Raw genomic sequence first — 25,640 nt, forward strand, 5'->3', positions numbered from 1 at the left:
GTCGTTCCATTCGACCAAAGTAATGATCAAAATGGATAGAACTAATCCACCTCAAAAGTTTTTTTGCATGCGACGGTCAAAGAAAGAAAAACATATGAACATGCATTTTGGGACAGAGGAGTGGTAGGCGGTTAAGAAGAAGGATCGAAAGAATTGAGCTTGCAGCATGGACAATGCATGGAAGGCTCAAGACCACTTGACTGAATGCCTGGCGCGTGGCATCTTACACCTCAGAGCCACCAAGACGGAGTGCCGGGACAACCGACCCTGATAGTGGAGTGACGCTCGTCACTCGGCTACGCCCCCTGTCTCCACCCGCTGACCAATAGAGAGGCGCGAACACCTGGGACATTCCAATCGGCTGCGAGGAACGACGCAATTGGCTGGCCGCCCATCAAGCTAGGATGAGTCCGAGGTTATATAAAGGGGTCGGCGGGGCGGACGAGAGAGGCAACTCCAAGAGTTTTTTTTTCTCTGAGGCCCGAGTTGTCTCCGCGGCTTTTGGCCAGTGAGGGAGGTATTGAGTAAATTAATCATTTAAAAAGAAAGAGAGAGGGAGCAAGTGACCCGCGACGTTATTAATTCTGAGGGAAAAAAAATTGAGAGAAAAAAAAATAAAGGCACCAAAGAAGAACCAACTAATTAATTTATTAAATAGAAGCGAAGGGGCCTGGAAAATGGCCGGCGACAGCGGCACGTACGAGGTGGTGACCAGCCGGTATTTAAAGGACAGGGATGAGCCGCCTTTCCCCGGCTCGGAGAGAGGAGGAGGCGGCCGAAGGGAGCAGGGGAAGGGCGGCGAGGAAGAAGAGGATGAGGAGGAGGAGGAACATTCTGGAAGGAGACTGGCTCCCACCGCCGCCAGCGCCGCTGCCTCCTGCTGGGCGGCCTCCGGCTACGAGCTGATCGACGGCACCCTGTACCGCAAGCGGCTGGAGCGAGGGGCCACCAGTTACACCGAGGTGCTGCTGGCCGCCGCGGAGGAGCAGCGGCGGGATGTCATCGCCGCCTTCCACCGGCAGCCGGCCGCCGGGCACCGCCACTGCACCATGGAGGAGACGTACAAAAATGTCTCCGAGAACTACTGGTGGGAAGGTGGGTCACTCGCCTGACTCCAGTTTCCAGAAGTTTATTTTGTCTGTTTTATATCTCCCCTCCCCCCAAAGCTGGAGTGCAAAGTCAACATCTTCAACAATATTTTCACCCCCCTTAGAAAAAAGCAAACCGCAGAGAGGCTGGTTGGCCACTGACGGAAATATCTGCGCTTTAATGTGATTTTCTTTTTCCTCCTCCTCACCCTTATTTTGTCTCGAAACAAAACCCTCCAAGCTGGAGCGTAGAGTCTTCATCAGTATTTCCACTTGCCTTGGGAGAAAAGCAAACTCGAGAAAGGCTAGTTGGTTACTGATGGATGTATCTGTGCTTAAAATGTTATCTTCCTCCCCTCATCCCTTTTTTTAAAATCTTGAAACAACACCCTCCCCTTGGAATGCAAAGCCAAAATCTTCGCCAATATTTCTACCTGCTTTAAAGAAAAGAGAATCTCAGAGAGGCTGGCTGGTTGGTTACTGTTGGAAATATCTCTACTTTAATGTGATCTTCTTTCCCTCGTCCTTATTTTGTCTTGAAACAGCCCCCCTCTCCTCAAGCTGAAATGCAAAGTCAATGTCTTCACCAATATTTCCACCTCCCTTGGAGAAATGAGAGGCTGGTTAGTTACTGCTGGAAGTATCTGTGCTATAATGTGACTCTCTTTTCTCTCCCCCCCTCCCTTTTTTAAATCCTAAAACAAAACCCCTGTGCTGGAATGTAAACTTAAATTTTTCACCAGTATTTCTTTCGGGCAACTTTTCTTCCAAGAAGATCTGGACTCTTGCTCACTAGATCTGATGTTTTGTCATATCACAGGTTTTCTGGGTTTAGGTTCAAAACTTGAGACGGGTTGGGGGGGGAGGCGGGAGGAGACCCATGAAATGTTTTGACTCCAACTTATGGAATTGGTTTGATGCTTCAAATGCTTCTTGGAGTCATGGCAACATCCAGATTTTCTGTCTCTGCCCTTCCACCTATTATTTTCAGTGAAGGAATTTTTAAAACAAAATACTCTCCAAGTTGGGTGTGAACAAATATTGTCTTATCATTAAAGTTTGTCTGCATAATGACCAATTTTCTGGACCTTGACTTTAAGTTCTATCTGCATTGTTAAACTACTGACTTCCCTGTTTTTTTTCGCCCTCAAGTTTCCCTAAAAGTTTTTGAGACCCAGAGAATGAGCGGTCAGGAATAATCCCATGCAGTTAACATTGGTGCTGTTGAAATGCCTGCTAGAGTTTCAGGAGGAGAGATTTGAGCTGAGGTTGTTTCCTGCCCCAGCTTGTTTCTGGGAAACTAGGCACTTCTGAAAGTCTAATCAGATAGAGAACTCAATGGAGTGACGCGTGTGTGTGGGTGTGTTTGGGGGGGGTGGGGGTGGTAGGGGTGGGCGTTGGGGGAAGAGAAGAGTATGTGGAATTCTAAGAATGGTGAGAGGATGCCAACAAGCTGGAAAACATAAACCCCTTATGTTCAGTGATGGGAGGAAATTTAGATTACTTTGCAGTTTTGAGAGTCAAGCTTCCTGTGGTATGAAGGAAGTGATGTAGCTAGAGTTTGTGTGGACAGCCTGGGTTCATGGTGTCATGTTTGTTTGGAAATCTGATCCATCTCCTGTCCAAATAATACTTTTCATAATTCTAATTGAATGTTTCATAACCTTGGTAATGACTTAACGGTGAATGTAATTTCAGTTCCTCTTTCTATGCAGTTGGCTCTTTGCTTAGAAAAAAAGTGCACATACAAAATATTTAAGAAGCCTGTAGTTCTAGTACCTACTTCAGTATTTTCTATCACTTGCGGGCTCTACTGTTTGGGTAGCTCATTAAGAGCCTCTAGTGGCAGGAAACTATTATTGCAGTATGATAGCAAAGGCTAGTTTCTTATAAAATTCCAAATTATTTGAGAACGGGGAGTGTCCATAGGATGAATTTCCAGGCTCTGATTTGTTGCCCAAGGAGTTTGTGACCAGAAATGTGCCATGGAATGGACAATAACACTTGAGTTGATCCACGATTGCATGTGGACTGCATTCTTCAAACGTTTTGATTACTGACTTTTCTTTCCATTAAATAGCTTGATCTGCAATACTAAACTTAGGGAGTGTTGAATATATACCATCCCATTTCATGTGAAGAATTTGAATGGACTTAGATGTGATCAATTGATGCGCCTTCCAAGTTTGAGTCACCACTGAGAATGAGTTGACAGGAGTGTTTCATGTGGAGAAAGTGATCTTATTTGCAGCAAAGCTTTGGAACTTGATTCCAAGATTGTATTAGGGTGAAGATTGATTGCTGGTCATTTGAGATACTACATGTTTACTTGGGAAGTAAAGCAAATCTTCAGGCAAGTAACAAGTGTGCAACAAATACTACATAACACTTGGAGCCTTTTAATTGGTGACAGCCAAAGATCTTTAAATTGGAGAATGAAGGGATAGCTTCAGGAAAACGAATTAAAAACAATCTAAGTAGGTGAGCTGAAAAGTGGTAAATGGCATTTAACATGTGCAACTATAAGCTAATAGACTAAAGAACAGTACTGCACAGGAGCAGGCTCTTCGGCCCACCAAGTCTATGCTGACACAGATGTCTCTCTAATATTTTCTTGTCTCTACATGGTCATAAGAAATAGGAGCAGGAGTAGGCCATCTAGCCCCTCGAGCCTGCCTCGCCATTCAGTAAGATCGTGGCTGATTTGAAAGTGGTTCAGTTCCACTTACCCGCCTGCTCCCCGTAACCCTTAATTCCCTTATCAATCAGAAATCTATCTACCTGTGACTTAAACATATTTAACGAGGTAGCCTTCACCACTTCAATGGGCAGAGAATTCCAGAGATTCACTACCCTCTAAGAGAAGTTCCTTCTCAACTGTGTTCTAAACTGACTCCCTCTTATTTTGAGGCTGTGTCCTCTAGTTCTTGTTTCCTTTCTAAGTGGAAAGAACCTCTCTGCCTGTACGCTATCTAGCCCCTTCATTTTCTTATATGTCTCTATAAGATCACCCTTCAGCCTTCTAAACTCCAATGAGTGCAAGCCCAATCTACTCAATGTTTCCACATAAGTTAACCCCCTCATCTCCAGTATCAACTTGGTGAACCTTCTCTGTACTCCCTCCAAGGCCAATATATCCTTTCGCAAATAAGGGCACCAAAATTGCACACAGTACTGTAGTTGCGGCCTCACCAGTACCTTGTACAATTGCAGCAAGACCTCCCTGCTTTTATATTCCATCCCGCTTGCTATAAAGTCCAACATTCTATTTGCCGCCTTGATCATCTGCACCTGCAAACTGAGTTTTTGCGATTCATGCACAAGGACCTCCAAGTCCCTCTGCACAGTAGTATGTTGTAATTTATCACCATTTAAATAATAGTCCATTTTACTATTATTCCTTCCAAAGTGGATAACATCACACTTGCCAACATTATACTCCATCTGCCAGATCCTCACCCACTCACAGCCTATCCAAATCTCTTTGCAGACATTCCGCATCCTCCACGCAATTTGCTTTCCCACTCATCTTTGTGTCATCAGCAAACTTTGTTACCCTACGCTCAGTACCCTCTTCCAGTTCATCTATGTATATTGTAAACAGTTGAGGCCCCAGCACCGATCCCTGCGGCATGCCACTAGTCACCAACTGCCAACCAGAAAAGCACCCATTTATTCCAACTCTCTGCTTCCTGTTAGATAGCCAATCCTCAATCCACGCTAACGTTTTACCCCCAACTCCATGTACCTTAATCTTCTGCAGCATTCTTTTGTGAGGCACATTATCGAATGCCTTCTGGAAATCTAAAAACACCACATACACCAGTTCCCCTCTGTCAAAGCACGTGTTACATCTTCATAAATGGTCACTTTCTCTCTTCCTTGTCTATTCATGTATCTATCCAGATGCCTCTTGAACATTGTTATAGAATTTGCTTCCTCCACCACCTCCAGCAGCGTATTCCAGGCACTCACCACCCTCTGTGAAAAACTTGCCCCTTGCATCTCTTTCAACCTTTCCTTCTCTTGCTTTCAACCTATGCCCCTGAGTAATTGACCCTTCAACCTTGAGAAAAAGACTCTATCCATTCTATCCAACCCTGTCAAAACTAATGAGACTCTGAAATAAGACAATGGTAGTAAAATCTAGATAGCTATATAGGGTACAGGATGTAGTGCGGGATTTAGAGATTCTAGTTGATAACATAACTGAACACTGCTATTGCATATGACAGCAACAAAATCTAACTGGATGTTTGGATTTATAGGCAGAGGGATTGAGCACAACATCCTGGAGGTGTTGATTAATCTGTACAAGGTGCCCGTATGACCGTACTTGGAATAATGTATAGAGTTCTGGCCAGCATCAGGATAATCTAATATTGCAAACAGCATAAAAAAAGACACTCAAAAGTAAAGTCTAATGTGAGACGCGGATCTCTGAGGAAATGTTAGAGTCTGAGCTTCTTTCTTTGGAGAAATAGACTCAAGGAGCTTTTTTACTAATTTAAGAATGTTGAACATATTTACCAAAATGTTTTTGAATTGCTTAACACTCCAAAAGCAAAGGACAGTGTAGATCAGCATAGAAAAACTTAGAATTAGTTAACTTATGCAGAACGTGGACAAGAGGAGTGGACTATTTTTGGGAGGAGAAAGATGTTATGGAAGCATAAAGAATTGGGTTGCACTAGGGAGTAGCTTGCACTTTGTGTTCTTATGAACAGTAAAGATCAAGTAACTTTGACCAAAACTTCTCTACAGAAATATCTTTTTACCCATTGACCACACTCAAAGGTGATTTCTTGGATAAGAAAATTTCATAATTGTTAATGGAGAAGAGGACTATTTCTGTATAAAGCGAGAGATCTCATAAAATAAATAATAACAGAAGGACGTGAGACAAGTTATAATGAATTCTAAGGAATGAAAAAGGCAAAATTTCAAGCTGAGTTGTCCTGAAGTTCTGACTACCTCATTATGTTAAACTTATTGAGTCCCACAGAAGCTGACTACAGAATTGAGGTCAGGACTTGTGGGAAACAGCATCGCAATCTTGGGTTGATGTATGGAAAGAATGAAACAACCACTGCAAATAATGTTGAAAGGCTCTGTTTAAATATGGTGGTTGAAGACCAGGTCAGAGGCTGGGAATTCTGCTGAGAGTAACTCATCTTCTGACTCCTAAAGCCTGTCCATTTCTACAAGGTGCAAGTTTCCATTTGCCTCGATGAATACAATACCACACTAAAGAAACTTGATGCTGTACATGATAAAGCAGTGGCTTGATCATTGCTCCGTCGCTTTAAACGTTTTCTCCCTCCACCACTAACCAGCGCAGTGTTAACATCTATAAGATGCACTGCAGCAACTAGTTGGGCTCCTTCAACATCATTTTCCAAACCTGTGACTTCTGCCATCAAGAAGGAACACGGGCAGAGGATGTGGAACACCACCACCTGAATGTTCCACTCCAAGTTGTACATGATCCGACTGGGAACAATGTCACTGTCCCTTCACTGGGTAAACATTCTTGAATATCACACTGTGTGTATATACACGTCATGGACTGCAACAGGTCAAGAAACTGACTCATCACCTTATTGAGGACAGTTTGGGATGGACAACAAATGCTGGCCTTTCCAGCAACAGTCCAATTCCACGAAAATATCTGAAGACTATCTTTGTTTTTGTAGCTTTGAAGATCAAATTAATAATCTTTCTGTATAAGAAATTGTTGCTATTGTAGCCCAGGATAAAGCTAATGCTCAGATTCAACATGTATATATGACACATGCTAACATACAATGGATCTGTTTTGCAAAGTGGAATTTCCAAGGTCACTTATGTATTGGAATTTTAAGACGAATGGTTAAATTGACCTTATGGGATCTTACGGTTACCAAAATGTGGAAATATTTTATAGGTCTGTAATGTGAATGTGTTGGTAATGTGTTTAGGAAAATCAGAAAGGGAAATACCAGGTTTATAGCAAGTTGATCCAGAATGTGCAACACTGTAATGCAGATTATGGAATAAACAGCAAATTTTTTGTTGGAGTATCTTTATTCATTAATGTGAAGAAGGGACACCGAAATGTTTTTTTGGGAGTTCTTTGCATAACTGAAACCTTGACTACAATATTACCAGTAAAAGTCATTGTGATAATGTAGATAAATGTGTAAAGTTTGAAATAGCAATTGAGCTTTTAGCACAGATTGAAATGATGTGAAGAATAATTTCAAGAAATAAGCTTTGGAGAATCAAACAAAACATTGTATTTTATGAAAAAAAGGTCAAATATGCCAAAAGTGAGAGCTGGGAAACTAGGAATACTGTAAAATCAATGGAAAGTTTGACTATGCTGTGTCTCATTTTACCTTCAAGTAAAACTCACTGTCAATAGCAAGAATAATTTTCTATAAATATGTAAAAAAAAACACATAATGGAACACTGAAAATCTATAGCACCAATCCACTGACCAATACTTTTTAGTCCCCTATAGTTTGAAATTGACAGTGCACGGGACTAAGCTATTTAACTGTTTGATTGTAAATTTCTTGACTTTATTTTACAGTTATTTGACAGTCCTGAACTTGAAGAAAATTTAAGAATATTGGCATCTCTAGTGGGGAGACTATATTAATCAAAAATACAAGTTCACCAGAACTTGCACGACCTGTAGACTGAACTGAGACACTATCTCGAAGAGTGGAAGAAATTGGCGTAGGTTCAGTGCAGCCTTGGAGGGCTGAAGGGCCTATTCCTGTGCTGTAATTTTCTTTGCTCTTTGTTCAGAGGTTCTAGAAAATTGTAATGCAAGTTTCCCTGTAATACCTTCAGAAATTAAATGCAGTTTATATGGATGTTTGACGACAGGACCTTAAAGAAGTGGTGCAGCAGCAAATGTAACTTGAAGCAACTTGCTGTAGTGTAAATTGTTTAACAGTGTATCTCTTCATGCAGCTTCTTTAATCTATTTCAGGAATGTTTCCAGACATCAGAGACTATGTCCAGGGATGCAATCAGTGTAAAGGTGGGAGAGATAATCCTTTGGTAAGTGTTGTGAAAATAAGCAAATTATATTATATTTATGTGAGTTATAGTTGAAGAAGTGGAAAAGATAATGCAGTATGATCATGGGACTTTGTTTTGCTTCACCAATCATAAGTAATTTCCACGTGGTTAGATTTAGAGGCTGTTTAGTCCATCATGTCCACCTTGGTGTTAGATCTCCATTTGTAGCCAGATGTTTTAATTCAATTTCTCTGCCCTTCCTTTTATTTTCAAATATTTATCCAATTCTGTTTCAAATTAAGCTGTAACATTTGCTAAAAATTGCAACTTGTGGTGAAGCAACCCAGCTCTAATAGCCAATGATAACTTGCATTTACATAGTGCCTTTTAATGTAGTAAAATGTTCCAGGTGCCTCATATGACTGTTGTTGAGCAAAATTTGATATAGAACCCCACATGGAGATATTAGGATAGATGACCAAAGGGTTGGTCAGAGAGGTAACTTTTAAAGAAAGAGAGACCAGTGAGAGATGGAGGTTTAAATGCAGAGTTTCAGAGCCGAGGACCCACGTATTTGAAAACACGACCACCAGTGATGGAGTGATCAATATCAGGAATGCACGACAAGGTCAGAACTGGTGAAGTGTAGAGATATCAAAAGGTTATTGGGCCGGAGAAAATTGGAGATAATGTGGGAGGAAATCATGGAAGGATTTGATAACCAGGATAAGAATTTTAAACAAAACAGAAAATGCGAGAAATCATCAGCTGGTCTAACAGTACCTATGGAGAGAGAACAGAGCTAGTGTTTCAAATCTGGGTGACTCTTTGCAGAGCTAAGAATTTTAAAAGTTGAAATATTAGTGGAATACACCAATACATACATTTTATGTCCTACCCTATCAAATATACTCCAAAGATTCACGTGTACAACACTGTTTATACACTTCTTCAAATTTTAATTAAATTAGTTCAGCAAAAATTGTCATTTATAAGTACTTATCTATCTTATTGTGAATTTTGTTTTGCACCAGTTTAGCCAAGGTAAAAGAATAATATATGTAATTTCCTGATCTATTCTTTAGACCTTTGAAGAGAGATATAACATTATCACCCTCCTAACTTTCAGTACAATTCCAGTTTCCAAAGGTTATTTGGAAATTCATGATTAATGCTGACTCCCTAATATCTTTCAGTAGACTGGGATGCATGTTATTTTCCTGGTGATTGCAGGAAGTGGCAATTAGATGAATTACTCATTTGGAAAACTGGTGTGGATGTGATGGGCTGAATAGCCTTGTTCTGCACTGTACCACTTCTATGATTTTTTGCTCCCATTAACTTGTATAGTTTCTTTAGACTATTTACATATGTTAATAGCAGTTACATCCTCAGATAATTATAAAACTTCCTTTGTGAAAACTGAGATTTTATTTATTAAACATTTCTGCTACTTCCTAATTCATGTACAAGGCATCAGTTCAGGAACTCAAGCACATGTCAGATGTGGGAATGGATTGAAGGTTCAAGTCCGACTTCAGAAACTTAATGGAGACTGACATTTAGTGCATTACTAAGTAAGAACTGCATTTGCAGAGGTTTTTAACTTTTGGATGAGACTTTAAAACCACAGTCTACATTCTTGAGTGAATGTAAAATAACCCAAAACACTACCCCAAAAAATACTGGGATATTTTTCTCTTGTGCCAATATTTGTCCCTCAACTAATATGACTAAATCAGATGATCCAGTTATTAAAATTTCTGTAATGTTAGGATCTTGGCTGCATGCAAATTGACTGCCATATTCCCTAACTATAACATTGATGGCAGTACAAAAGTTCTGAATTGGCTGTAAAGCTCAAGTGTGTTGAAATGAAGCACAGTACAAAATGCAGATCTTTTCCTTCTATGTATTCCCACTCATTCTTTGACTTGTTACTTATTTGCATAAAAGTTGTCAAAGGTTTTTAGAAAAGCAACTATTGAAGTCACAGCCACCACAGGTAGAGTGACTAAAATTGAGGATACTCAAGGCCAGAATTGGAGGAGCATAGAGATCTTGAATGATTGCAGGGCTATTAGAGATTGAATTTTAAAATTATGTTGTTGCTAGACCAGGAGTCAGTGTAAGACGATGAACAAGAGAGTGATGAATGAATGAGTCTTGTGTTATAAATAAGTCATCAGAATTCTGTAGTGCTTACTTAGAGAATACTAGAGAATTAAAAAAAAGGGTAATAACGTAGGACTCCATTATTGGGGACAGATTTGCATTTTGAATGTCAAAATTAAGTCTAAAACCAGTTCAGAGGATCATAGCATCCCAGGAACATGTTAATTTTTATTAGGGTTCATATAAACCGAAGAACGTAATGGTTGTTCAGTTGGACAAAAGGCTGATCAATAACATTTCTACAGCACTTATGTAGAATTGTTTACTTGATGAGCATTTCTTTTGAGTTATGGCAGTTACATTAATGATGCAAAGTGATTTTTTTGGTATTTAGAGCCCAGTGAATATTAAAATTCAAAAACACAGTATTTTATAAATTTCACCCAATGTAGATCATTTATACTGGGTAGGAATATATAGTCTGTTCCATTTGCCATTTTGATGTATTAATGTGCTTCACCACAAAATAACAAGGTTAGATTGTGATTGTGACTTTTTGGTTGTGTTTGAGGCTTCGTGGGAAAACTGCAAGCAGAGATTTGATCATGTCTCAGATGATTAGAATAGAGGGAAAATCTGTGGAAAAGTCAGTCAAAACTATTATTGAGTAGTAGAGTTAGACAAGTTGGACCACCAGTGCAGGGGCACTGCTCCCATGACTGGGGAATGGTATTCTTGGAATTGGGAAAAGGAAGATGAAACTGGAAGTTGTACAGAATAGGGGAAAAATTGTTGCGAACAGTTAAATTTATGTACTTTTTTCCGGCAGATTTCAGAAGAAAAGCATATAACTCGTGAATTGCCTACGCACTGCACCAAAGTGCTTGAGAGATTGAACAGTCAACGCTCTAAAGGCCTTTTTTGTGATGTAACTTTGATAGTGGAGAAAACATCCTATCCAGCTCATCGTGCTGTGTTAGCAGCTGTTAGTGAATACTTCCAGGATCTGTTTTCAGAGAAAGGATCTACTTCTAATAAAATTGTGGATTTGAAAGGTGAAGAACTTTGAAATATTTATTTCAGCTTGTTTTATTTCTAGTGTCAGCTTAACCCAGTGAACTAATGAGTTTGAAGATCATGGATTCAAGTTCATGCTGTGAAGTTGAGCATGTAATCTATGCTGACACTTCGGTACAAAGCTTGATGGGATGTTGCACTGTCAGAGGTGCATTCTTTCAAATGAGACTTGGTTTAAAGTCTCTTTCTGCCATCAAGTGGATGTAAAAATCACACTTCACCATTTGGAGAAGAGCGGAGTATTTCTTCAGTATTCTGTTCAGTTATTCTTCAATTATCACGTTTAATAATAAAATCAATCATTTATTTCATTGCCTTTTGCAATTAGCTGTTATACTCATGATAAAACAGTGGCTATGTTTCAAAAATAGCAATTATTTTGCTGTGACGCATCCTGAGGACATGGAAGGCACTATATAAATGCAAGTTCTTTCTTTCTTTCTGGTACTTGTGCATTGCAGTGAGTCTAGGATATACTATGCCAACTGATCAAAGTACAATTGTTGTTGTATAGCTATAGACTTCTGAGGTTTGAGTTTTTTCTCATCTTGGTTATAAACGGTCGTTATTTGTGCTGTTTTCCAGAAGTCCCAACCTTGGTATGGTTCATGCTAGCCTTATACTTGCCAGTTTGACTGTTGAAGGTCACCTCAGTCAAATACCAATAATTCAACTAATAAGTCTAATCGGAAATTCATGAGAGATGTCTTTACTTAAGTGGTTAGAAACTCAGTTCTGCAAATAGTGTTTGAAGCAAATAACACGTATATTTAGAGGAAACTCGATAAACGTAGGGAGAAAGGAATAGAAAATTAAGATTAACTGGATTAGTAGGAGACTCATGTGAAGCAGAAACACTGGAAAGACCTGTAGTTGAATGGTCTGTTTGTGCTGTAAAATATTGTAATTATACAATTCAATTTGTCTATCTGTTTCTTTTTTTTACTGATGTTTGAATTTCATGGGCTGGAAAAGTGCTGCTGTCTCATTGGTTGATGGAACCTGGATTAGAACACTGATTTAGTGGCATCAGCAACTTGATAAAAATGCAAATTAACAAAAAACTAAACTTGATTCATTCTTGTGACCTCAAGGCACCATGATCTGTGCACCTTTGGCTTTTCATTATTAGCTAAACTTGTTCTTTGTTGTTTAGAATGCCTTATACTGGAAGACCTTATATTGGATTTGTATTTTTTCTACAGTTGCTAAATTAGGACAGAAGCTTTAGACTAAACAAAACTGTACAATAAACTTTGTTTGAAAAATATGTTTAATGTCCAGTGCCTTGAAATCCTTTTTTGGTGACTGAAATATTGCCATACAAAATTTATATCAATGAGACATTTAGTATTCTCAATTTCTAACACAGAAAATATCATGCTTTTATTCTCTATACTGAATTGAGTGCTTTATGGTTTAACAACTACTACATCGCAACTCTCAATTGTTTTCATTGTTTAAACTCATTTCATTTGGCTTTGCATATTATGTTGGTATTGGGTATTTTAATGCTTAAGTTTATGTATGCAGTGAAAATTAACAGAACAATTCTCTCCAGATGCAATAACAAAGTTAAGGAAATGAAAATCAAACTGTGCATTGCAATCATTGGATGGGATAAGTTGTTACCTTTGATTTGACAGAACACCTGCAGTGCGCTGGAAACATAAATGAAAGCAAAAGCTTGAAGTTTTAAAAATAGTAACAAAATGAGGGAAAATAAGTACCATTTTTGCAGCAACAAATAACTGCCCAGGAAACCTTTGAGCTGCATTGTAGGGGTTTCCTGACATCACTGTGAGGTAGCTTGTATATGTTTGCACGCTTGTCACATTATTGAATGGAGTTGAACTTAAAATGTTGCCATCAGAACATTTTGAGCTATTTATAGGTTTCAAAGATGAAAAGTGTTTCTTTGCCATTTTTGACCTCCGTTGTTAATAAAAATTCAAACCTCAGATATGGAAAATGATGCTTGTAGAAGCATCATTTGGCAGTGTCATGGAATTCATTGCTCTAATGCTATAAATTGCTGGGACAATTTTGTTTAAATGTTTTTATTCTTTGCTTTCTAGGTTTCAGCAGCAAGAGTTTCCTTCCACTGTTGGAATTTTCCTACACGTCTTCACTGTCCCTCAAACCAGATTATTTTGCTGAGACATCTGCTTTAGCAAGGCACCTGCGGATTTGGGAAGTGGTTGAAATGTGTGCAGCTTTGTATGAATTGCATGGAACAGGGAGCAGTAAAGCGCATAAGGTTGAAGGTAGCAAAGAAGAAAAAAAGGAATTTTCTTCATTTGAAGTTTTCATTGATCGATCTTTGACTGGACCAAGACAACATGTTTCAGATATTTGCTACAAGTTTGGTCAGTTGGAAGATGGTACGACGCAACAGAAACTGGATGTTTTTACTGCAAGGTCGCATTCAGCAGTGAGTCAAGGAGAAACAAAAGTCTCAGATTTTACTATTAAGCTTCAAGAAATGCAGCCAGGACTTTTCAAAGACAAAGGGATACCAGTGCGTTCTGAAACTTCCTTCGATGGCCTTGGAGCGGAAACTTTGGAAAGTCCGAGTAGACGTTTTAAATTATTAGGCTTTTATGATAAAACTCCATCTAAAATCTTAAAGGTTAAATCTCTCTCCCCACAGAGGTGTTCACCCGCAAATAAGGCATTGAGTAACATTCCTAATTCTTTAGACCTGAAATTTGCTGGCATGTCAAGAAATGCTAGTCTTCAAAGAAAATGCAGCTTTGAGAAAACTCCTATAAAGTCTAAGTCACATACAAGAGCATCAAAGCATTTGGATCATAACATTGTAAGCACTCAGGACAACTCTGGTTGTAAAGTAGTGAGCACGTTTCTCCGATCACCTGTTAGACAAATGACCACTGAAGAAGAACTTTATTCTCCTAACACAACTGAGAAGTACAAACTGCTTAGTGTTTTAGGTTTGCAGAGAAAAACTTCTGTTACTGATGGTGAAGAACAGGCTGGTTGGAAACAAAAAAGGAGACTTCGACAGCCTAAAATAAAAAATTATTCGCTGCTTACAGGAGCAAAGAGAAGGAAAATAGACATTGCAAAAACTCAATTGCGAGAAGACCAGGTTAAAGCAAAAGCACTTACCAATTGCTTTGTTGTGATTGAAAAAATGCTACCACCAGTACAGAAACAAAAAGGAGACAATCAAAAATTAAACACAAGATTTCTTGCACTAAACAAACCTGAACCTATAAGTCATAAAAATAATGTGTCTCAGGGTAATACCAAAAAGAAAACCAATTGCATTCCACCTAAAAAAGAAATAAATAACCCTAAAGCTAAAACTAAAAGGCAGTTCCGTTGTCTAGACAAGAAAATCCAAGAAGGAGATAAGTGCCCTAAGGGTAGTAGCAGAAGAAATGGCCCTTTAGCAAAAAAATCACCGTGCAAAACAAATCGCAGTATTTCCACTAAAGTTTCAAAGAACAGCAACAAGTTGACTGCCATTTCAGCAGAGCAAAAAGCAGTATTATCAAAATCTCAGGCAAGTGACAACAAGGATGCAGAAGGGAGTTCATTCGCTCGAAAAAGCAGATGTGCCACTTATAAATGTGTAAAAAATTCTTCCTTGCTAGAAAGCCCAACGCCTAAGGTGTCACCTTGCCTGATACATGAGCGCAGACGAAAGACCAGACAGTTGTGTGTTGCTACTATAAATTGTAGAAAGTGTAAATTAATGAACTTGTCTCCTACTGTGTCAAGATGTCAAAAGAATGCTGCTCTAAGATGCGTGTCTAAAAGAACACTACAAAGGCATTTTAAATCATTAGCTCAGATTCCAAAATCAATTGAGCCATTTTTTGATAATACTTGTATGACTGTGTCATCTAAAAGTAAAGTGAGACAAGTTCCAGATGTGAATCCTTCAAGTCAGTTGCCTACAAAAACAGGGTTAGATAATGTTAAAAAGAAAAATCTAGTTTCGAAAGTTTACCAAAACACTGGAAGTGAGCAGAAGGCAATAACTCAACTAGATAGGAATGACCAGCCTGTTTCATCATACTTAAGGTCTAAACAAAAGACAAAGAACCAAGAACAGTTAAAAACAGTTTCAGAGGATCCAGTAAAGCAGACTAATACCTGTAGAAGTGAAACTCGGCAAACTGTGAAAAGAAGAAAAGTGAAAGACACAGGGTGCCGATCTTTAGATGCTGTAAACCAAAATTCAAGTACTTTTTTGCGCAGCAGACAAGCTGATGGAAGTATTCCTGTGCTGGGTAAAAGAAAACGCATACCTACACAGAAACTGATTGAAGCTGGATTTTCCTTTGGATTTTTTATGTCCCCTCAGCGTAAGGGAAGAACTGACAAGCTACACAACCAAGCTAATAGTAAACAATTTGATTCGCCTCCTAGTCTCACATTAGAGGGCAACCAAGCAGTTAAAGCAAAGGTGGATGTGAAAGGAAATTCTAAAGCAGCTACTTCTGTCAAACGGGCACCGGTCAATCGAAGACGGAATTGGTACATAAAATCTTCGTGCTCAAAAATTTCAGAAAGGATGAAACAAAGTGCAGCAACAAAAGTAAAGAAAATAAAACCTGTTGGTTTGTTTGGAAAGAAGCTAATAAATTTGAACATTAAGAGTACACTGGGGAGAAAAAGGGCAAGATATCATGATGCTCATGTTAACACTATAAAGAAAGATAAACAACTGTCTACCTCGCAGAAGGCAATAAGGTTGCAAAGAGTAGCCAGTGCTAGTTCGAAGCTCATAGGTTCCAAGGACCTACCAAAGGTATGCTTCCTTTGTTACAGAGAATTAAGGACTGTGTTTTCACCTAAAGAGTTGGATGACACAATAAGCCAAGAAGAGAAAACGGAGTGCTTGGATATATTTATACCCAAGCTGATGGAGAACATAGTTAATTGAAGGCTTTATAGAGACGGAGAGTTCAAAAGCCAAATCAAATCTTTATTAAATCTTGCTAAATCTTTATTAATCATTGATTAGAGCTCAGCTGAATATTGTGTCCAATTCTGGGTGCCACGCTTTAGGGAGGATGTTAAGGCTTTGATAACGATGCGGAGGAGGTTTAGTAGAATAATACTAAAGTTAACGGATTTCATGAAGCTGCATGAAGAGAAGCTGTGTTCTCTGAGTAGAGAAGGTAATAAGGGGAAATGTAATAGGGGGTGTTCAAAATCATGAAGGATTTCAATAGAATAAAATGGCAAAAACCATTTCCATTGGCTGAAGAAATGGTAACCAGAGGATATAGCTTTAAGGCAGTTGAAAAATAGCCAGAGGTGAGGTGAGTATTTTCATAATAAAGCAAGCCAGGATCTGACAAGAGTAGTAGAAGCAGTTTCAAGAATAACCTCCTGAAGGTAGAATTACGCAAATATTTGGGGAGAAATCAACTTGACAGTGCAAAGGAGGGGATCAGTTGGATAATTCCTTCAAAGACCAAGCATGGTGGATTGAATGGCCCTGTGAGTAGTGGGATTCTATGTTTTTATGTTTACTTTAAAGTAGCGATCCAAAAGATTAAGTACCAAAAAGGCTAAATGTAGAATAAATCTTGGCTCAGTGGTACAGCCACTTTGAATCAACACAAAACTGTTCTTTTAAGTTTTAAATAAAGCCCTAATATGTCTTTCAGCAGTCTGGATGGGCAGATCACAGCTGGGCTTCACAGTGTGAGGGATATAGTTATGGTGTAATCTAAAGTAATGTTTAGATAATGCTTTAGATTTTAGAACTTTGTAAACTTATTATAGTTTACTAGTCTTACGATGTGGACGTTCTGCCACTCTCCCTAAGTAAGAACAAGGATAATGGGGGTTTGTGAGGGAACTCCTGTATGAAGTTGGAGTTTTTTGAGGATTGCACCTCATAGAATAGATAAAGAAGAACCAGTGGATATGGTATATTTAGATTTTCAGAAAGCTTTGGATAAAATCTGGCACAAAAAGGTAATAAACAAAATTAGAACACATGGGTATACTGACAGGGATCAAGAATTTCTTTCTATTCAGGCTTCATTTGCTGGGCCAGCATTTATTACCCATCTAATTACCCTTGAACTTAGTGGATTTCAGAGGGCATTTTAAGAGTCAACCACATTGCTGAGGGTCCAGAGTCTCACGTAGTTCAGACCAGGTACAGACAGAAGATTTCCCCACTCAAAGGGCATTAGTGAACCATATAGGTTTTTCTCACAATCACCAATGGTTTCATGATCATCAGTAGACATTTAATTCCAGATTTCTTTTTACTGAATTCACATTTCAGCATCTGCATGATGGGATTTGAACTCTGGTCCCCTTGGTCTCTGGACTATATAAAACCTTGGATAGACTGCACTTAGAGTATTGCGAGAAGTTCTGGTCATCACACTGTCAGAAGAAGGTGGAAACTTTGGAGAAAGTGCAAAGAATGTTCACCAGAATGTTGCCTGGTCTTGAGGGTGTTGGTTATGATGAGGGGTTGATAGAGGCTGAGGGGAGACCTGATGGGGGTCTTCAAAATTGAGAGGTACAGACAGCGTGGATAGTCAGAGGCTTTTCCAACAGTGGAAGTGTCAATTACAAGGGGGCACAGGTTCAAGTGAGAGGGGGAACGTTCAAGGGGGATATTTTTCATGCAGTGTGTGGTGAGTGTCTGGAATGCACTATCAAAGGAGGTGGTGGAAGTAGGCGCATTAGCAACATTTAAGAGGCATCTGGATGGGACATGAATAGGGAGACAATAGAGGGATATGGACCATGGAAAGGCAGAAGGTTTTTCAAAAGTTTTAATACAGGCATTGTGATTGGCACAGGCTTGGAAGGGTGAAGGGCCTGTTCCTGCACTGTACTTTGTTCTTTGTTTCTGGATTGGTGGCCCAGTGTCGATAATACTACACCATTGCCACCCCCATAAATGGAGAGAAAACAGAGTTGGAATAAATATGCATTTTCAGGTTGTGTGGTCACACGACATCAGGTTATAGTCCAACAGGTTTATTTGAAATCGCAAGCATCTGGAGTGCTTTGTCACCTGATGAAGAAGCAGCGCTCTGAAAACTTGTGATATCAGATAAATCTGGACTATAACCTGGTGTTGTGTGACTTCTCATCTTGTCCATCCCAGTCCAATACTGGCATCTCTACATCATTTTCGGGTAGGCAGGCTGTTGAGCATAAGTTTGGACCCCAGCTATTCACAATCTATATCAATGATTTGGATTTGTGGATTAAATATAATATTTCCAAGTTTGCAGATGGCACACAACTGCCTGGAAGTGAGATTTGTGAGAAGTTTGCAAGGTTTCTGTGGGATTTGGAGAGGTTAAGTGAGTGGGTAAAAATTTGGCAAATAGAATACAATGTGGAGAAATATGAAATTTATCTACTTTTGTAGGAAAAACAAAAATATGGAGTCTTTTTTAAATGTTGAGGTGCTGGAAGTGGTGAATTTCAAAGGGAGTTGGGTGCCCTGGTTCATGAGTCACTGAAAGCTAATTGCAGGTATAGCAAGCAAATTAGGAAGGCACATGGTATGTTGGTCTTTATTACAAGAGGATTTCACTGAAATAATTTGGAGCCCTGGTGTGACCACACTTAGAGCATTGTGTATAGTTTTAGTATCCTTTATAGAACCATACAATTCCCTACAGTTCAGATGGAGAACAGGTGGCCCACCCCATCCCCGTCCCCATAACCCTGTACATTCACCATGGCTAATCCACCTAAACTACACATCCTTGGACACCAGAGGGCAATTTAGTGTGGCCACTCCCCCTAATCTGCACATTTTGGACTGTGGAAGGAAACTAGGGAACCCTGAGGAAACCACAGACGTGGGAGAATGTTCAAACTCCACACAGTCACCCAAGGTGAGAATTGAATCCAGATCTTTGGCACTGAGAGGCAGCAATGCCACTGTGACCTGACACTTTTTTTGTCCCCTCTCTCTCTCTCTCTCTCTCTCTCACACACACACACACTGGTAACCAAGGAGCAACATGTAATTGAGGAAAGGAGGGGGCCAAGCATAGATGATTGGGAATTGCAGAGGTTAACAGCATTATTGTCATTTCTAGAGACTCTCTAGTTTTGATTGGATAGCTGAGTGGAGCAATTAAGGTAGGTCCACTCAACTAAATAAAGAAAGATGTATGCTGAAGCAATAAAGTGTGGTCAACCATATAAAAGACTGTTAAAATTGAAGCAGGATCATATTCAGTACAACTGCAATATATCATTTTGACTTCGGTTAGAGCTGTTTAATGATGTCCAAAGACAGAAACCAGAATGATGAGATTCACCTAGCAATGTAGGTAACGTGGATATGTAATTTGGATAACACAATGCATTCATGAACTTTGGAGAGGAAAGAAAGTTGGAGGGAAAGTAGTTTGCAAGAGCAATTTTTTTTAAAAAAACAGGTGATATTAAGGCTACTTTGTAAAGGGGCAAAGGCAGTGAGAAACAACTAACAGCAGAGACAAAACAGGAGGTCAATAGTTCAGTGGTATAGGATCAATGTGCAAGTTCAGGACAAAGAGGAAAAATTTGTCTTTGTAAGAAGGATGGAAAGAGGGAGGGGTACTGTAAAAGAGACAGCTGAATAAATGATGTAAATTTTCATGCCAAATAGTCCATTAGCTCCTTGCACTTATTGTGAAAGGGTGAGGAGGGCAGGAAAACGGAGCTGATAGACTTTGGCAGAGGATAGCCAAACTTGATTGCATGTGATCCAACCTCATGATATTTGTGAAATGACAGTGCAGCAGGTACACTCAACCTGAGGGAGTGAGTGTGAGGCAATATCGTAATGAAGCAGGACAAGAATGTGTGATGTTTTTATTTGAACATAAAAACGATGAGGTGAAAATGAGGGAGTGATTTTGCAAATCAGGAGTCACTAAGTGCAGTAGCTAAAGGACAAATTTTTCCTTGGTATGACCAGACAGGGCTCAATTATGTGCCAATATTACTGTATTCAGTTCTCAATAAACAATCAAATCAGCAAGAAAGAGTTATTAGTCAGAGAAAATTCAACCAATTGGTACCCTCAAAATGCAAACAAAAAAATGAAAATATCTAAATTGTGTTAGTCTAATTATGGTAATCACATTTATGTGATAGAGTAACCAAAATGTTCAAGCAGCAAAACTCATCAAATTTTACTCTAATCCCTAGGAACAGATCATTTTCTACATAGCTATTAGATAACTAAATAATATTATGTACAAATTGATGTGAATCTACAATAATCAGTTTTATGACCCCTTCTTTCCTACAACCCAGTTCTAAGCAAATATTGACTTGCCATAAAGGGAGTGTAACAAAATTAATTCCTGGGGTGGAGAGGCTGTCCTACGTGGAAAGATTAAATTGCACTAGGCTTTTATTTTCAGGAGTGTAGAAGAATGAGAGCCGACCTCATTTAAATATATAAAATTCTTAATGGCTCGATGCAGGAAGGAAGTTTCCCCTGGCTGGGGAGTCTGGAACTAGGAGATATAGTTTCAATAAGCGGCAGATTATTTCAGACTGCAATGAGGAAGAATTTCAATTCTGTGCCCCAGAGGGCTGTGTAGTCTCTGTCATTGAGTATGATCAAACTTAGACCAATAGATTTTTACATCTTAAAAACATCAAGCGATCTGCGGATAGTGCAGGAAAATGGTGTTGAAGTAGATGATCAGCCAAAATCTCATTGGAGGAGCGAGCTCAATGGACCGAAGAGTCTAATTCTCCTGTTTTTATAATGTAAACTTGCATTGGTGAAATCTCTTGGCAGGCAAAGTATAGTTTGGAGCCAAAAGTATCCTGTAGCATAACTTTTCACTTTATAATTGGCATTTTCTAATTTGTTAACTCATTAGGCCTTTTCTGGCTTTGGCACAACCTGACAACACTGACAGTGTGCTTTGAGACTGGGGTTCTTAAGTTACTGTGACTTATTCAGTGCAGCTTCCTAAAATGTAATATTGATTATTTCAAGTCAATGATTAATTGTTTGAAGTCATTTCTGTTAAATATCATGATTTGAGCCATGTTTTTTGAAAGTGGCCTATGTGGGCTTTGCAACAATGAGATTTTACTATGTCTATTTATTATGTTTAAAATCTTTCAAAAATCTTAAACAGCTGTTAATGCCAAATGTCTGGTTTTAGGAATTTAAAATACTTTTAAGAATGTATTCTTACTCCATCGAGTTAACTAATAATTGCTACTGGATTTGTCTCATTTAGAGAGCTAAAAAATTATCCTTAAGATTATAACATCCAGTCTCGCCAGGATTTCTCAAGGGGACTGAAATACAGAGTGCAGAGAGTATCAAAGATGTGTAGGTTAGGTAGATCAACCATCTCAGCGGTTATGGGGATAGGGCCAGGGAGAGGCTCTGGGTAAGGTAATCTGTCAGAAGTCTCGGTGCAGACTCGATGGGCCGAATGGATTCTTTCTGCATTTTAAGGATTCTATGATAAGATAATATTAGGAAAAATAAGATCATTTTCATGGAGTATATTAAAGGAGGGAGGAGAGGCTGGAAAGGAGTTGATGGAAGGCGGGGGGTGGGGGGGTGGAATTCCAGAGCTTAAAGCTGAGGCAGTTGAAAGCATACTCACCAGTGATATAGCAATTAAAATAGGATGCTCCGATTCAAGGAACACAGATATCCAAGGGTTGTGGTGGTGCTGATGAAGATTACAGATATGGAGAGCTGTTGCATGGAGGAATTTGAAAACAAGGATGAAAATCTTAAAATTGGGGCTTTAATTAATCAGCCATTGTAGGTCAGTGAATGTAAGGATGATGGGTGAAAGGCCTTCGTGAGAATAAGAACGTGGGCAACTGAGTTTTAAATGAAGAAGTTTGAGGGTAGATGTGGGAGGTTGATGAGCAATGTTCAGCAGCAGATGAACTGGTACAGTTATAGGGTTGGGCGATGTTACAGTAGAAACAGGTAGTGATCGTGATGCCAAGGATAATATGGCTGGAAGCTCATCAAGGCATCATTATATGATATTAGTATATTAAATGCTAAAATTCATACTATGCTCTTCTGTATGCTTATGAACTCCAACATTTACAAAGTGATCGGAGATCTGCAGATTGGCTCTGAAATGCTTCTGTCATGGAGTCTGCTTTGAGGAGGGTGAACCCATATTGGGTTGCCTACTGCAACATTATATTGGTCTATTTTGCAAGTGCTGACCAGCTATTTGAGTGAACATCACATCAGGAAATAAAATTTTTCCTCAACCGATCGCACTTCCAACAGAAAACCAGGAGCATTTTGTACTGTTCCTTTTTCATGTATGTTACTGCCTTGAGGGAACAAAACCCTATGGTTAGTTAACATGTTGGTCTGTATGAAAACATTCCTGGAAAATAATTGCACTCTATTACTGTGCATCTTTATAGCATGTGAAACTATTTCGTTTTCATGCTGCTTAATATTAGGAGTTCTGCTTGTTGGAGGTGAATACTATAAATGGATTCTTTGGCTAACGAGTTAGGTGTTAAGCTAAAATTTAGCGACTGCCACCATCTATCTGCAATATCGCTGGCCCTGTGCAAAAAGAGAATATGTTTTAACATTGGCTGCAGGTTGGCTTCAAATTGTTGTATTATTATGCAGTTTAAATTGGCTTTCAAGAATTGAACTGACCTTTTGTCTTCTCCAGGAAACAGCTTTGTACCAACATTACAGTTGTTGTGAATGTATCCTTGGTGTTTACAATAGTATCTAGGCCTCATGTATAAAATGCAAGTGTTAAGCATTGTGTTAAGTTTTTAATTTTAATTTAGCTGGTTATATCAAATGGCAAGTTAGCCTACTGAGCAGTTTGTAAGTAATCTTACTGTTACACAGAAGCCCATCTGTGCTCCTGCAGTAGCATAGATTTGATACTGAGAGATATTAAGCAAAAATGTCTTGAGAGCAGATAAATCACAGTATCATGGAATGGACAAAATAATCATTTGCTATTAACAACTTTTAGTTTCACTTTTTTTGCTGTTCATATAGTGAAATTATAAATCTTTTAACGTAGTACATCCTTTAAGGGGTATATGCTTTAAGTTGGTGAAAGTGACATGCCCTTACTATCACTTGTAATACTACAAATCGATATATATTCTTCATTAGAATTCGCAGGGAGCTACACAAATCCTGAAGAAAATACAGCCAAAAGTTAATGCAACATTAAAACTGACGACAAAAAGAGAATCAGTAGCTGGAAAAAGAGTGAAAAAGACCAAAGCTTCAGAAACTCATACCTGCTATGAATGTAGCACAACATTCACAAATTGTGACACACTGTTTATGCACAGAATAAAACACATTAAGGGAAAGAACTGGCCGTGTCTGGTAAGTACGAAGATCATTGTCTAAACGTGTGTAAGTAGGATTAAATTTTTTTAAAAATTGCTTTAAAGGGAAAGGAGCCAATAGGAGCATTTTAATTCCAAGAACTTTTCCTTTATGTAAGAAAGGTAGCCTCAGGAGAATTTTTGATGGCATGGACACACTTGTATTATGCGTCCTCCATTGCTAGACCATTCTGAGGTTATCAACCAGATTATCCTGAATAGTTTTGTAGTAGATACTAAGTAGCATGACTCTGAAGCAGCTTCACAGTTGCTATCAAAATCTTGACTTCCCTTATTTTACAAGTGATATGGTTTTCTCCGAAATCTGCTTCCCCAGCTGGTAATATAGTTCACTGCACTGCTGTTCTCTATGGAACTGCACAGAATGCTGTGTAACAGCACAAAGCAAGTAACAAAGAAGGGAGACCTAGCTCATGCGACTCCCATTGTGACAATAACATTAAAATTACGCTAAAATAAGAATTCTTACTTATTCCAGAAATTGAGCTTTTAGAATAAGGAAAGACAGTGCTTTTAGGAAAATTTATACAACTCTAAGTAGTGGTACTTTATAAATATAGTCATTACGTAGTTTTGGGGAACTAACTGTTTCAATTAGTTGGGAGGGTTTTCTATTTTATAAACTTATAAACCAATTCAGCAATATGAGAAACATAAAAATATGCATGTTTAAATTTAAACTTGAATGTGCAGTTCTATCCTCATTCACAATTTGTTTTGCTATCCGTTCTTATCTCATATAAACGTCTCTAGCATTTTTACCAGATGAATGCCCAGGTATTGATTGTATCATGTTGTTCTTAATGATCTGAATTAAAAAAAATTTGATTGTTTTCAATTATAATGCAGATCCCTATGTAATAGACTTTAATCATCTACTGCATTTTAGAGTCCCTGCTTGCCTTAAATCAAATCTAAGCATAAATCTTGTTTTGCCCGTTGCTCCTACAATTTCTAAAAGTATTGCTGAAAAAAGGAATTAGGCTGTTGAAGATTTTAGTCTTGCACTCATCAGGACAGATACTCAAGGATACCAATTGTAAATGGAACGGCAATTTATATTTGTGTCCCCTTTACAAATGGTATTCTTGTATATCCTGATTTTCACAGTAACATCATTGCAGTGTTAATGTAAATCTACTTGTGACACTAATAAATAAACTTTAAACGTTGATGTGTGCAAGATGAAAAGCTGCAATACCATGTCATTTTTTTCAGCAATGCTCAAATTTCTTTTCAGTGAAACGGCAATTTTTGAATGATAACTTGTTGAAAATGTTTGTTTTTAGTTGTGTGATAAATCGTTCTTTCGCCAGAAGAATGTCAAAGTTCACCTTCGCTGTCATAGTGAGAAGCTGTACAGATGTAAACAATGTATGACAGAATCAAAGAAAACAAAATCACTTAAGTCCAAGTAAGTGTTATTATCTCTTGCTGTAGCCCTAGATACAGCTACACAGCAGATCAGCTTAAATCACAATGTAATTATTCCACAGAAGGCCAGTGTCATTCTGTAATATGTAATGTAAATCTATAATGTCACAATGTTTAAATTGTAAGTTTTCTGCTCAGCAGTGGGATGAAACTGAAGAACTTACAATTACTCTAGCCAGTACAATAATTTAGAATCTCAGAATGCTTACAGCACAAGAGCCCATTTGATACTTCATGACTGTTCCAGCTCCGGTTCAGCTACTCCTAATTCCCTACCCTTTCCCTGTAGCACTGTAAATCTTTACTCTTCAAGTGTGTTTCCAATTCCCTTTAGAAAGCCAAGATTCACTTGTGCTCCACCACACACTTGGCAGTGAATTCCAGATCCTAACTCACTGTATAAAAACATTTTTTCTAATATTGCCATTGGTTCATTTGCCACTTACCTTAAATCTTTTGGCTCTCAACTTTTCTGCCAATGAGAACAGTTTGTTTCTATCAAATCCTTCGAGACCCTTCAT

At 38.7% G+C, this 25,640-nt stretch overlaps 1 protein-coding gene across 2 annotated transcripts in view; it reads left to right on the top strand.

The window, feature by feature from the left end:
• The first annotated feature begins 468 nt into the window (after positions 1–468).
• LOC145353193 (uncharacterized) overlaps positions 469–25,640 on the top strand; it is a 34,160-nt gene continuing 8,988 nt past the window's right edge. Inside the window, exons 1-6 of one of the 2 annotated variants that reach the window (XM_080203685.1) lie at positions 469–1,095; positions 8,075–8,145; positions 11,051–11,276; positions 13,377–16,084; positions 23,441–23,662; positions 24,975–25,099. In XM_080203685.1, coding sequence (XP_080059811.1) covers positions 678–1,095; positions 8,075–8,145; positions 11,051–11,276; positions 13,377–16,084; positions 23,441–23,662; positions 24,975–25,099 — 3,770 coding nt within the window. In that variant the 5' untranslated portion in view covers positions 469–677. The remainder of the gene's footprint in view (positions 1,096–8,074; positions 8,146–11,050; positions 11,277–13,376; positions 16,085–23,440; positions 23,663–24,974; positions 25,100–25,640) is intronic. The other variant, XM_080203686.1, reaches the window with a different exon arrangement.

Source organism: Carcharhinus amblyrhynchos, chromosome 15 (assembly GCF_965287045.1).
Source record: "Carcharhinus amblyrhynchos chromosome 15, sCarAmb.v2.hapA, whole genome shotgun sequence".
Classification (NCBI taxonomy): Eukaryota; Metazoa; Chordata; class Chondrichthyes; order Carcharhiniformes; family Carcharhinidae; genus Carcharhinus; species Carcharhinus amblyrhynchos.